The sequence below is a fragment of the Lissotriton helveticus genome, chromosome 3_1 (genome assembly GCF_964261635.1).
Source record: "Lissotriton helveticus chromosome 3_1, aLisHel1.1, whole genome shotgun sequence".
NCBI classification, from domain to species: Eukaryota; Metazoa; Chordata; class Amphibia; order Caudata; family Salamandridae; genus Lissotriton; species Lissotriton helveticus.
In genome coordinates, this window is record NC_136061.1 from 572,534,594 (window position 1) to 572,549,906 (window position 15,313).

The 15,313-nt window shown below is 50.3% G+C and overlaps 1 protein-coding gene across 3 annotated transcripts in view; it reads left to right on the forward strand.

The window, feature by feature from the left end:
* The window catches only part of NME9 (NME/NM23 family member 9), a 697,622-nt gene that overhangs the window by 632,060 nt on the left and 50,249 nt on the right, over positions 1 to 15,313 (forward strand). For all 3 annotated transcript variants that reach the window (XM_078680514.1, XM_078680516.1, XM_078680515.1), the window contains exon 22: positions 671 to 751. In XM_078680514.1, the coding sequence (XP_078536640.1) occupies positions 671 to 751 (81 nt within the window). The remainder of the gene's footprint in view (positions 1 to 670; positions 752 to 15,313) is intronic.

Consider the following 15,313-nt stretch of genomic DNA (forward strand, 5'->3'; position numbering starts at 1 on the left):
TTTTTTAAATCTTGATTACTCAATCCATCAGTTATTCTCTTGCTGGCACCAAGAAACTCCTTGGGTGTACAACCACTTAATAAATGTCAGACCTGTAACATAACATAACACAACTTCATAAACATTAACACTTTAACAACTCCCCATTGCCTTAGCATAACAAAGGAGAATTATTCAGAAGCATGTGAATCAATCAAACTTGCCAGTGCAGGAGAAATGTATTTATGCTTTAATATCTTTATCCAATTTCTGGCATAATTTGTTCTTTGCAGGTTAATATCCCACCAGATTGTGTTTCAGGATATCCATGTATGAATGTGCTTCAAATGAACCCAACATTATGCTGGGCAGTTTGCAACTCTTGGGTGGTTGAGTGACCACCTCCACTCGTTACAGAATGCACTTGTTGGCAAGTCCATTCTCTAAATTATACATACTCCCTGCCTGCTCCTCCTCCTTATGGGCATTCCTCATACTCTGGCTCTCCAAAACAGTTAATCTATCATAGGAAGTATAGGAGGGTAAAAGAGTGGTCCCTCGTTGAGCCTAATGAGTGGCACCTAGGTTCATCTGAGTGCTACCAAATGAAATCAGCATATCACATTCTATTAATATGGTACATGCTTCTCTTGTGCCCCCATTGCTCAATCGTTCGCCTCTCTCTTTCCAGTTTTTTCCGCTGGACATGTGACTAGCGACGAAGCGCCAGAGGTGGAGCAAAACGAATTTGAAACGCCTGAGGAGAAAAAAGGTAACCTATTTTATTTCTTTTGAGAACAAGTGAAATGCTTCTGTGGAAAAAGAATGTTGCAAACACAAAGAGATGATGGACGGAGCGCTGAAATCCCCAGTCACAGATCTAGGTTGAATCCATCATCGTTCTATAGCTCACTTCACCACCTCAGTTCAGACCCAGCTATATGCAAATCAGTCTTGACCTTGTGCCTCATGGGACCAGCCCAGCCCGAACAGCAAAGTCAGGTCTTGCCTGAATCTTTCAAATGAAAAATTTTATAAAACCCAGTTACGATAAAATAAATGAAATAATCTGATTTTGCTTTTTGTTTACAAACTGCTTATTTTACGATTGAAAAGAGAACAACATATGATTGGTTGATTTCTTATTCCCTAAACACCAAATATATAACAGAATTGGTAGACTCTATTTTGTGAAATACATTTATGTTACCTTTCTTATTCTATAAGCAGCAGAAATTGTGATGAATGTATTTGCTCCATATTCTGTTGTCATGGGGGAGAAGGGGCATTAAGTTTTCTCCTTGACTTCTTACTTTAAAGCCCTGAGGTAAGGACAATCCAAGGTGCTGGTACATAAATGTAACCACGTTGACTCACCAGTGCCTCTGAAAAATAACCACTAGTTAGTAGAAAAAAAACAAGAGGCAAAAAAACAACAGAAGGTGAGGTTAATGTAAGATACATCTGTATTCAAAACAGTCCTAACCAGTAGGGACATTTTCATCAGAATAAATAGAGCCACGAAATGTCTCAATGAAGATGCTTCACTGGAACGAACAGGAGAAGGATCAAAAGCCAAAAAGAGGAAAAGTCAATGGAAGTAAGGATGAATCCCTACCGGAAAAAAGATACTGTAAAGTGTTGTGGCAGTCTGATTCATGACAGTAGTGCCTTAATGCCAGCTGGGTCTTTCATGGTAGAATGGTACCATGTGCCATTTTACGCTTGGCTCCCTCGGCCTGCAGTTATAAGCAGGTGCCATCTTGGCTTATTGCTGCCACCACTGGAGATGCTTCCCTATGCTTAGCAACACTGCTAATCCTCAGCTCCCTACTCATAACCACCGCCATTCTGCTCAAGCCATTCTGCCACCATGATTCCGTCAGCCTGGGCGAACGCACAGTGGGGACAGCTTTGAACCTGTGTGCCCTGATTAGCAAGAACAGCAGGAGCATGCCCTCTGTAAGAACTGGGGTTCGCCAGTTCCCTGGGGAGTAGCTTGGCTTAAGCAGGTAGGCGCCCGAAAGCTTAGGTGTTAAGTGACTACACAGCACACGCATCCACTGAGACGAGAAATGCATGCAATAACGGAGACCACACCAGAAGGTTTGATTCAAATAAATATGTTTCATCTAAAAATCAAGATCTGGGCAGTCGAAAATCACAGTAGAAGAAACTCATTACTTTTCCTTAAAACGTGTATCTTTCATTTCTTAGTTATAAATAGATAGATGAATAAATATTAAATAACTGTAGGCCTGGCTTCAGCCTTGTTCTTCATCAGCACCTGCAAGGAATTCCTAAAGGAAAGACATTCACATAGCATTGCATACTTTAGCAGTAAACAGTCCGTTAAGGATCAGACCACATCACATTTCAATTAGCAGTAATGAATCATTTAACAGGCCGGGGTGAGATTTCATGAGCCCCCAGGCGACACCTTCTTAAGCCAGAAAGCTAGTATCTCCACAGGAAGAGTCAGCATTACATAAGGTCTGAGAACAACTTGCAGATGGCTAGAATACACATTTCCTTGGGCATTGTTACACAGTTCGCCAAGCAAAGATGAACAGTTCCCCCAGTATGGACAGCCCCTCAATTAGTCAGGCCGAATGGTAGTCGGTAAGAACTATTCTTCCCAGCCGGGGGTTACTTCTAGGGCCAAACCGTCACTGGAGGATATTGCCCATACTCCTGGGGGATCTCTGTAAATAATTAGGGCCAACGGGGCCCAACAACAGTGCTCCCCGGGGGAGGGGCAAACTCGGGGCCTCCTGTGGCCTTCCGCCCTCCTCCCCGGGGTTACCTGGGTTCTTCGGCCCACTCCGGGCCCTTGCGGCGTTGTCAGGAGAGGCGGGAGGACTCAGCTCCTTCGGAAGCCCTCCGGCGCGTCTTGTGGTGCGGGGCTCAGCTGGGCTTCCCGGGCTCATCACCGTTGGTTCTGCCGGCTCAAGGGGGATGCGATACGCGCGGAGGGGATCACTGAAATAATATCGAGGGACAGAATATCGACCAACAAAAATATCGTTGACAAAATATCGAGAGACAAAATATCGAGTTTCTATCTACAAACAGGTAAGTACAAAAATATCGAGTTAAAAATATCGTTTACAAAAATATAGTTGTAAAAAATATCGACTTTAATAAAAACAATGTTTAATTACATTAATATAAAAAATTAATTACTAAAATATACTTAACAATACTTTAAATAACTTTTAATAATTAAATAATTAATGAAAGTAAAAAAATAATATTTTTTTAATCATATTTCTTAAAACATGTATATATATAGTAACAAAATTTAATTAAATAATAGCCAATATTATTAACATACAAATACAAAAGAGTAAAAATTACTATTCCCACTCCAGTGGGTGCAACAGTAGGGAAAGCGTTGGATAGCGTAGGGGTTAAAATTACTATTCCCACTCCAAGGAGTGCAACAGTGGATATATGACGTTACAACGCAACTTTTACAACGCACTACCATTACAACGTAAGTATTGGTAAGTATATAATAATTTTTATAATTTAAATTATTTAAAATTAATTTAATATAATTTAATTTAATTTAATTTCATTAAATTAAATTAATGTAAATTTAATTTTACTTTATTTTTACACTGTACCCCTGTACCCCAAAACCCAAAATTGACCCTGAACCCTAAAAAAAACCCTTTACCCAAAACCCCAAAACTGACCCTGAACCCTAAAAATACCCCTTTACCCAAAAACTAAAAACTGACCCTGAACCCTAAAAATACCCCTTTACCCAAAAACCCAAAACTGACCCTGAACCCTAAAAATACCCCTTAACCCAAAAACTAAAAACTGACCCTGAACCCTAAAAATACCCCTTTACCCAAAAACTAAAAACTGACCCTGAACCCTAAAAATACCCCTTTACCCAAAAACTAAAAACTGACCCTGAACCCTAAAAATACCCCCCTGAACCCTAAAAATACCCCTTTACCCAAAAACTAAAAACTGACCCTGAACCCTAAAAATACCCCTTTACCCAAAAACTAAAAACTGACCCTGAACCCAAAAAATACCCCTTTACCCAAAAACTAAAAACTGACACTGAACCCTAAAAATACCCCTTTACCCAAAAACCAAAAACTGACCCTGAACCCTAAAAATACCCCTTTAATTTAACATAATTAGCAATTAATCAATTAAATTAAATTAATTACCAATTACATTTTAAATAATTAACAAATATTATTTAATTACCAATTAATTAAATATTACTACCAATTAATACATTTACATATTTAATTAATTATAATTAAATTACTTCCCACCCTATTCCCCTATAAACCCACAACCCGCTGCAGGAAATAAATTATTTTAATTTACATAATTAGCAATTAATCAATTAAATTAAATTAATTACCAATTACATTTTAAATATTTAACAAATATTATTTATTTACCAATTAATTAATTATTACTACCAATTAATAAATTTACATATTTAATTAATTATAATTAAATTACTTCCCACCCTATTCCCCTATAAACCCACAACCCGCTACAGAATAAAATTACACAATAATTTAAAAAAAAATCATTAATTAAAAATAATTATAACATAAAATGACACTTTTCACACATATTATAACATAAAAACGCTATAAATAATTAAATATTATTTAAAAAACGATATTTTTTACTATCTAGATTATATACTTGGATATTTTCACTTTCTATATTATTTACAGTCGATATAACTTCACTTACCTTAAAAACGATATTTTGACTGTCGATATTCTGTCCTGTCGATATTTTGTCCAAACGATATTTAAAACTCGATATTCTGTCCAAACGATATTTTGGAGTCGATATTATGTCTGTGCACCGCGCGGAGGGGCTCTGGCTCTCCTCGGCCCCCTCCGCGATGGATCGTGGCTTGAGTCGGGCCTTGGCCGGGGACGGCCCAATCAACTGGCAGGATATGGGGCATGGCTCGGCGGGCCAGTCACTGAGGCGGCGTGGCGCGGCCTGTGACGCGGCCGGGCACCCCCATCACGTGGTGCGGCCTTAGGCCTGACCGTCCTGACTATATCGGAAGCGGTCGCTCCCCACGCTCCCTGGTCTCCCTTGGGTATCGTTGGGTTTCATTGGCATTGCTTGTTGCTTGAAAGAATTGCTGCCTGCTTAGTTTTCATAGCGCTCAATTGCTGCCTGCTTAGATCTCATAGCGCTCTATTAATCAGTTGTAAATTGTAATCTCATATAGCGCTCGATTGCTCATTTATGCTTTGTAATTTGATAGCGCTGTATTGCTCATTGGTGCATTATCGTAGCGCTCGTATTGCATCACAGAAAATAAATAATATTGCCTGATTGTGCCGGTGCCACTGCCCACAGCGTAATCCCACTTTGTGCCCCCAACCTGTTTCGGTTTTGCTTTTGCTGCCATCCATTTTGTTGTTGTGCCTCGGAGCCCGTCCTCTCCACCCCGCTCCCGCCTCCCAGCTGCTCCTCCCTCCCACTGACTCCTAAGGCTCGCCCCGTCCTCAGTAGCGCTGTGACCGTCCTGACTATATCGGAAGCGGTCGCTCCCCACGCTCCCTGGTCTCCCTTGGGTATCGTTGGGCTTCATTGGCATTGCTTGTTGCTTGAAAGAATTGCTGCCTGCTTAGTTTTCATAGCGCTCAATTGCTGCCTGCTTAGATCTCATAGCGCTCTATTAATCAGTTGTAAATTGTAATCTCATATAGCGCGCGATTGCTCATTTGTGCTTTGTAATTTGATAGCGCTGTATTGCTCATTGGTGCATTATCGTAGCGCTCGTATTGCATCACAGAAAATAAATATTATTGCCACAGCGTAATCCCACTTTGTGTCCCCAACCTGTTTCAGTTTTGCTTTTGCTGCCATCCATTTTGTTGTTGTGCCTCGGAGCCCGTCCTCTCCACCCCGCTCCCGCCTCCCAGCTGCTCCTCCCTCGCTCCGCCCCCCTCCACTATCCACTTATGACAGATGCTATTGCGCGCAGCGGACGCGCCCTATGCGCACTGAAGGTGCGCCAAAGGTAAGCCCGTCTACGCCCGTCCGCGCCTGGACCGCGCCCAGCGCCAGACCCCCGGTCCCCCGCAAAACCCACTCCACTCGAATAACGTTTGACGCCGCAACCCTCTCTGCACTCAACCCCGGCCGACCACCAAACTGCTACCAAGCCGCCCCAGGACACACCCATGGACCCTTCACCTGCCACTCCTGCAAGTTCGACTGCATCAGGACCCACACCAAATCCACAAACTCCAAACTGAGCTCAGACACTAACCACCTAAAGTGCATCCTGCTCAACACCCGCTCAGTCCACAGACACGCCATTGACCTTTGGAACCTACTCGACACCACTTCGCCGGACATAGCCTTTCTTACAGAAACCTGGATGAACGCCTCATCAGCACCCGACATCGCCATAGCCATCCCGGACGGTTACAAGATCACCGAAAGGACCGCATCAACCAAACTGGAGGAGGCATCGCCATCGTCCATAAGAACACCATCCGCATCACGACCAGTTCCGATGACAACCTCGCAGCCGCCGAACACCTTCACTTCCAGATCCACACCGACCCCAAGACCACACTCAGAGGCACTCTCATCTACAGGCCACCAGGACCCCGCACACAATTCAGCGAAAACATCACTGACTTCATCAGCCCACACGCCCTCCCCTCCGAGGACTATATTCTACTGGGAGACCTTAACTTCCACTTGGAAAAGAACAACGACAGCAACACCACCACCCTTCTGGACAACCTCGCCAATCTTGGACTCAAACAACTTGTTAACACCCCCACCCACTATGCCGGACACACGCTCGATCCAATCTTCACCTCCAGCAAGCACATCTCCTTCAATCACACCACAGCTCTCCATTGGAGAGACCACAGCTGCGTTCACTTCAACTACAAAATGACCACGACCCACAACCACCCACAACCAATTCCCCGCAGAAACTGGAATAAAATTACCACCGACCAACTCTTCACATCGCTTCACCAAAACTCTCCTGCAAAATCATCGGACCCAAACCTTGCAGCCACCAACCTCACACAATGGATCACCCACAGCGCTGACGAATTAGCACCCCTCAAAAAACATCAAATCAAGCAAGGTAGCAAAAAAGCCCCCTGGTTCAACGATGACCTTAAGAAATCCAAGAAGTTCTGTCGCACCCTCGAGAAAGCCTGGAGAAAAAACCCAACCACTGACAACCTGGCCACCTTCAAGAACGCCACCCGCAAACACCACCAACTGATCCGATCCACCAAGAAATCAGCATTCAAGGATAGACTCGACAACAACGCCCACAACAGCAAGGAACTATTCAACATCGTCAAAGAATTTACCAACCCCACCGCCGGCACCAACGACATCACTCCCTCCCAAGACCTCTGCGACTCCCTAGCCTCATTCTTCCACAACAAAATCGCTGACATACACAACAGCTTTGAAAACCAGTCCGGAGACCATTCCACCCCACCCACCTCCGAACTTAAACCCCCCTCCAACAACCTTTGCACCTGGAACCCTATCACCACTGAAGACACCATCCGCCTGATGAACTCTATCCACTCAGGATCTCCAACCGACCCATGTCCCCACCACATTTTCAACAAAGCAGACTCCATTATAGCACCCCATCTCCGAGACGTCATCAACTGCTCCCACAACTCCGCTACCTTCCCGGAAAGCTGGAAACATGCCGAACTCAGCGCCCTTCTGAAGAAACCCACAGCAGACCCCACTGAACTTAAGAACTACCGCCCCATCTCGCTCCTCCCATTCCCTGCCAAAGTCATTGAAAAAGCCGTCAACAGTCAGCTCGCCGCCTTCCTCGAATCCAACAAATCCCTCGACCCTTCACAGTCCGGCTTCCGAGCCAAACACAGCACCGAGACCGCCCTCATCGCAGCAACAGACGACATTCGAACACTACTGGACAGCGGAGAAACAGCTGCCCTCATCTTACTTGACCTCTCCGCAGCCTTCGACACAGTCTGTCATAGCACCCTTATACAACGACTCAGCAACTTCGGAATTCAAGGCAAAGCATTAGACTGGATCATTTCGTTCCTCGCCGGAAGAACCCAGAGAGTCCGCCTCCCCCCTTTTAGATCAGAGGCCACCGAAGTCATCTGCGGCGTACCACAAGGATCATCACTCAGTCCCACCCTCTTCAACGTATACATGAGTCCCCTCGCATCCATCGCACGCCAACACAACCTCAACATCATCTCCTATGCAGACGACACCCAGCTGATCCTCTCCCTCACCAAAGACCCAAACACCGCCAAAACCAATCTACACGAAGGGATGAAAGAAGTAGCCGAGTGGATGAAGAACAGCCGTTTAAAACTGAACTCAGACAAAACGGAAGTCCTCATCTTAGGCTCATCCCCCTCCGCCTGGGACGACTCATCGTGGCCACCGGCCCTGGGAAACGCACCCATACCTACGGACCACGCACGTAACCTAGGCTTCATCCTGGACTCCTCCCTCTCGATAACCAGACAAGTCAACACCGTCTCATCATCATGCTTCAACATCCTACGTATGCTCAAAAATATCTTCAGTTGGATCCCCACCGAAACAAGAAAGACGGTCACACACGCACTGGTCACAAGCCGACTGGACTACGGAAACACCCTTTACACCGGAACCACAGCCAAACTACAGAAAAAACTCCAACGCATCCAAAACGCCTCAGCCAGACTCATACAAGACATCCCCCGCCAAGCTCATATTTCCGGTCACCTGAAAGACCTCCACTGGCTCCCCGTCAACAAGAGAATAACGTTCTGTCTCCTCACCCACGCACACAAAGCCCTCTATGACCTAGGACCCGAATGCCTCAACTCACGCCTATCCTTTTACACCCCCACCCGCCAACTACGATCGTCCAATCAAGCCCTCGCCGCAATTCCATGCATCCAAAGATCCGCCATGGGGGGAAGATCCTTCTCCTACTTAGCGGCCAAAACCTGGAATTCTCTCCCCACCCACCTCCGCGTCACACAGAACCAACTCTCCTTCAGAAAGCAACTAAAAACTTGGATATTCGATAAGTAGGTAACCCCCTCCCTCAAGCGCCTTGAGACCCTCTGGGTAAGTAGTGCGCTATACAAATGCTAAACTTGAACTTGAACTTAGGCGGCGTCAGGCCCTCACAAGATCTAGCGCGGTCTTCTTTGAATTCCGGCGGCCCGCTCCTATGACCGGGGCTGCCGCACAGGCACAACCAGCAGCCAGGCTCACCCAGGGGGAAGCGCCCCGGTCGCGACGGCGACGGGGAGGCTCCAGTGCCCTTCCAGGCCCGGGAGATGACAGCGACCCGCTCCCTTCTCTCGTCACAGGGCTGCGGCGGTGAGTTCTTGACTGGGCCCCCCGGAGATAGCAGCGCTTCCCGGAACAGCCGGTTACAGCGCTTCGAGGCAGACTTGACAGCAGCGCTCGGGAACAGCCCCAGTCCCTGGAATCACAGCGCTTCTTACGGGGGAAATTACCACAGCGCCTCGCTCCCACAGGCAGTTCAGTAAGCTCAGGGAGCTAATGGGGGACAACCAGACCAGGTCAGTCAGGGGGGGGATAGGCAGGACAGCGCAGGGATCCAGGCGAGGCAGGAGCAACACAGTCCAATACCTGGTTAGCGCAGGTGGGTTTCTGCTTGGCACTTGATGGTTCTGGCGCCCTCGGTAGGTGGTTTCTTGAAGAGGGGGTGGTTGAGTTTAAGGCTTTCCTCAGCAGGTCACTTTAGATGGTCCCTGGGTTCCCCTCCCGCCGGGCCAGATCAGTGGGCTAGTTCAGTGTTCCTCACACAGCTTGGTGTGCAGCACCTAAACCCTGTCACCCCCAGTGGTATAGGTTCCTGACTAGGCCCTACCGCCTAGGTCTCCTGCGAAGGGTCCCCCAGGTCAGTGATGCCCCAACTGCCCCAACTGACTAGAAAGTTTCCCTCCCTTTCCTTTTATAGCGTCAGTTGGCAGTGGCAGTTGGTGTCCACTTCCCTATTCTGGAAGGTTCCAGGAGCTTCCTCACTCTAGCTATGGGCAGGCTGGCAGGCTGGTATTGCAACAATGTTGAAGGGTTCCAGCCAGCTCCTGGCTACTAGAGTGCGCCTATAACGACCACGCTGCAGTAGCAGGGGTCAGTGGCAGCCATCTTAGGGGAAGTGAGCACCTGCACCTTAGCATTGATAAGCAATGGGAAGGTGCCCAGAGACCTAAGGCCAACAAAAAGTAGGTGGGAAAAATGAGGCAAAAGCGAGAAAAAAATGGGGAAGACCACCCTAGGGCTGACAGGTCTAACATGCGTCCCCCCCAGCTGAAAGTGGGGAGAGCTACCCAACTTTTAGGGAGTTCTCGTCACTAAGGCGGAAAAACCGGGAGAGACCGTCAGCATTGGCGTGGTCAACTCCGGGCCAATGTTCCACCCTAAAGTCCATCCCCTGTAGGGAAATGGGCCACCTTAGCAACTTGGGGTTTACGCCTCTCATCTGCATGAGCCAGCGAAGGGTTCGATGGTCGGTCTGAACAGGAAGTGAGAGCCAAAAAGGTATGGCCTCAACTTCTTCAAGGCCCAGACCACAGCGAAGGCTTCTCGCTCGATGGTACTCCATCGCCGTTCCCGAGGGAGGAGTCTTCGGGAGATAAAGGCCACAGGTTGGTCTTGGCCATCGTCGTTGAGTTGCGAAAGCACCGTACCTACGACGTGCTCAGAGGCGTCCGTCTGCACGATAAATTCTTTTGTGAAATCAGGTGTTGCAAGTACCGGAGCGGTGCACATCGCATGCTTCAATGTCTCGAATGCCTCTTGGCAAGCAGCCGTCCAGATCACTTTACGTGGCTGCTTCTTGGACGTCAACTCAGTCAAGGGGGCTACGATGGTACCATATCCCCATGACGAGCTGGCGGTAATAGCCAGTGAGACCGAGGAAAGCTCGGACCTCAGTCTGGGTTTTGGGGGTCTCCCAGGCCAAGATGGTCTCAATTTTGGCCTGGATGTCCCAGGTAGACGACAGATCCCTGTCCAATCTGGCACTTGCTAGCCTTGATGGTCAGGCCAGCACGTTGCAAGCCTGCAGCACCTCCTGGAGATGCTGCAGATGGTCCTCCCAGGTGCTATTGAAGACAGCTATGTGATCCAGGTACGCCGCTGAGAAGGACTCCAGGCCAGATAGCACCTGGTTCACCAACCGCTGAAAAGTGTACGGAGCATTCTTGAGCCCGAAGGGCATCACTCTGAATTTGAAGTGGCCCTCGGGGGTGGAGGACGCTGTCTTCTCCTTTGCTCCATCGGCCATGGCAATCTGCCAGTACCCTGATGTTAAGTCGATGGTGCTGAGGTACCGGGCTGCTCCGAGCCAGTCGATCAGCTCGTTGGCCCATGGGATCGGGTGAGCGTCTGTCTTGGTGACAGAGTTCAATCCCCGATAGTCCACACAGAACCGACGTTCTGGTGTGGTGCCGGGTGGGGCCGCTTTTGGCACCAACACGACCGGACTAGCCCACGGGCTGCTGGAAGGCTCGATCACCCCCAGCTCCAACATTTTGGCCACCTCACCCTGGATGCTGTTCTTCACTTTCTCTGAAAGCCGGTAATACTTGGTTTTTACGGGTGGACTGTCCCCTGTGTCCACATCATGGGTACACAGATGTGTAATTCCAGGCGTGAGGGAGAACAACGAGGTGTGCTGCGCCAATACCTGGCGGCAGTCCCTCTGTTGCTCTGGGGTCAAGGATGGGGAGAGGACCACTCCCTCTACCGATCCATCCTTCTCCTGGGCCGCCAGAAGGTCAGGAAGAGGCTCGCTCTCCTCCTCCTCGCTCCCATCCGTCACATGAGGAGAGCAAGCTCCGATCGCTCTTGGTGAGGCTTCAGGCGGTTGACGTGGAGCACCCGATGGGGCTGTCGGGGGGTCTTCAAGTCAACGACATAGGTGGTCTGGCCTCGACGCTCCACAATTTTGTACGGACCAGTCAACCGGTCCTGGAGGGCACTAAGCTCCCCAGTCTCCATGACCCACACCTTCTGTCCAGCGTCCAACTCCACCGTCCGAGCGTTGCGGTCATACCACTCCTTCATGATGGCTTGGCTAGCCTCCAAGTTATCTGAGGCTTCCTTCCACAGCTTGGCCATCTGGCTGCGGAACGCCAACATGTAGCTAACGACATCACGGGGAAGCTTCTTCGAAGTCTTCTCCCACCCCTCCTTGACAAGGCTGAGGGGCCCCCTAACGGGATGGCCATAGAGCAGCTGAAAGGGGCTGAACCTGACTCCCTTCTGTGATACCTCGCGGTATGAAAACAGCAGGCAAGGGAGGAGGATGTTCCATTTCCGCCTCAAGTCCTCTGGCAGGCTCCAGATCATCCCCTTCAAGGTCTTGTTGAAGCGCTCTACGAGCCCGCTAGTCTGGGGGTGGTAAGGAGTGGAGGACCGATAGGTCACTCCGCACTCCTTCCACATGGCCTGCATGTAGGCCGACATGAAGTTTGTGCCCCTGTCCGACACCACGACCTTGGGGAATCCCACTCTGGTAAATATCCCCATCAGGGCCCGCGCCACCACAGGTGCTGTGACGGTCTTCAGAGGAATAGCCTCTGGGTACTGAGTGGCGTGGTCCACTAACACCGAGATGAACCGGTGTCCCGCAGAGGTCGGAGGGTCTAACGGCCCAACGATGTCGATTCCGACCCGCTCAAAAGGGGTCCCGACCACCGGGAGCAGTTCCAAAGGGACCTTCACTTTAGTCCCAGTCTTGCTACTTGCCTGGCAAGTCTTGCAGGTCTTGCAATAGGTGTCAGAGGCAACTCTCATCCTGGGCCAATAAAAATGCGGGACCAACCACGCAAAGGTTTTGTCCTGGCCCAGGTGTCCAGCCAAAGGAATCTCATGCGCCAGTTCCAATAAAAAGGCCCAGTAGCATTGGGGGACCACTAAGGCCCTCGAGGATCCATGCACCGGAACCTTAGGCTCACTGTAAAGGTGGCCCTCCTCCCAGTACACGTGAAAACTGCCGGTCTCCTGATCAGTAGCTTGGGCTTCGGCCTGTCTCCGCATGCCTTCAAGCGTGGGGCACTCTTTTTGCGCCCAACAGAATTCCTCCCGGGTAGGCCCTCCTTCCACATGCCACTCGGCAAGGGTCGGCAAGTCCCCCACGGGAACAACCTCCACCTCCGCGGACTCCAGGGGTACCTCCGCGGGCTCCCCATCCATCACTCGGGGTGGGTCCTCCACTCCATTTTCCTCTGGACCGGCATTGGGTTGGGCCATTGTTTCAGGCTCCACCCCGGGTTGAGTTCCTTGCCGGGCAGCCATGGACCGCGTGATCACGCAAGTCCACCCTGGTAACCCCAGCATCTCAGTCTGGGCCTTAAACTCCACTTCCTTCCAGGCGGTATGTTCTAGGTCGTTTCCTAGCAGACAGTCCACAGGCAAAGCAGGGCTTATCGCAACTCTCAACGGGCCTTTCACTCCTCCCCACTCAAAGGGAACCTGAGCCACGGGATAGCTCAGACTGCCGTCAGCCAACACGGCCGGATGGAACTTATCAGGTACTACTTACTCAGGGGACACCAGCCGCCTCACTACAGTGGTCATGCTGGCACCTGTGTCCCTCAAAGCGTCAACCTCCTCCCCATTGACCTTCACCCTCTGCTGATACTTAGCAGTGTTCGATGGTAAGGGCGTCACTGGGACCATCTCTCTATCCCCAAGTGAAACCAGGCCTGTCCTTTCCCCTTCCTTATATAGGGGCAGCTCCATCCCAAGCGCTACACTAGCCACCCCGGGACTCTTGCCACCTGTGGGGGCTGGGGGACGTTTGCGACATGGGGCATCTCCCTTGTAATGTCCCACCTCTCCACATTCATAGCACTGGACAACTTTTGGCTGCTTTCTCACTAGACTCTCCCGAGGCTTTTCCGGGAGCACAGCTAAACCCCTAATCCTGCCACTTTTTAAATTACTCGCGCCTGCCTGACTGCATTTTAACTTACCTCACTCACTTTCTTCTGGGATTCTTGCTCGCCCCCTGCCCCCCGCGCAGCCGAGGTGAGCGCTGCTGCGGGACAGGCTCTCCCCACTCGCCGCCATCGGCGAACCTCCCCGCAGGCCACAACCACCTGCCCGAGGCCACGCCCACTTCCATACTTAACGAGGAGCTGACAACGAGCTCGGATTCTCACTAGACTCTCCCGAGGCTTTTCCGGGAGCACAGCTAAACCCCTAATCCTGCCACTTTTTAAATAACTTGCGCCTGCCTGACTGCTTTTTAACTTACCTCACTCACTTTCTTCTGGGATTCTTGCTCGCCCCCTGCCCCCCCGCGCAGCCGGGGTGAGCGCTGCTGCGGGACAGGCTCTCCCCACTCGCCGCCATCGGCGAACCTCCCCGCAGGCCACGCCCACCTGCCCGAGGCCACGCCCACTTCCATACCTAACGAGGAGCTGACAACGAGCTCGGATTCTCACTAGACTCTCCCGAGGCTTTTCCGGGAGCACAGCTAAACCCCTAATCCTGCCACTTTTTAAATAACTCGCGCCTGCCTGACTGCTTTTTAACTTACCTCACTCACTTTCTTCTGGGATTCTTGCTCGCCCCCTGCCCCCCGCGCAGCCGAGGTGAGCGCTGCTGCGGGACAGGCTCTCCCCACTCGCCGCCATCGGCGAACCTCCCCGCAGGCCACGCCCACCTGCCCGAGGCCACGCCCACTTCCATACTTACCGAGGAGCTGACAACGAGCTCGGATTCTCACTAGACTCTCCCGAGGCTTTTCCGGGAGCACAGCTAAACCCCTAATCCTGCCACTTTTTAAATAACTCGCGCCTGCCTGACTGCTTTTTAACTTACCTCACTCACTTTCTTCTGGGATTCTTGCTCGCCCCCTGCCCCCCGCGCAGCCGAGGTGAGCGCTGCTGCGGGACAGGCTCTCCCCACTCGCCGCCATCGGCGAACCTCCCCGCAGGCCACGCCCACCTGCCCGAGGCCACGCCCACTTCCATACTTAACGAGGAGCTGACAATGAGCTCGGATTCTCACTAGACTCTCCCGAGGCTTTTCCGGGAGCACAGCTAAACCCCTAATCCTGCCACTTTTTAAATAACTCGCGCCTGCATGACTGCTTTTTAACTTACCTCACTCACTTTCTTCTGGGATTCTTGCTCGCCCCCTGCCCCCCGCGCAGCCGAGGTGAGCGCTGCTGCGGGACAGGCTCTCCCCACTCGCCGCCATCGGTGAACCTCCCCGCAGGCTACGCCCACCTTCCCAAGGCCACGCCCTGAACCTCGCTACAAATCATGTGTCTCCT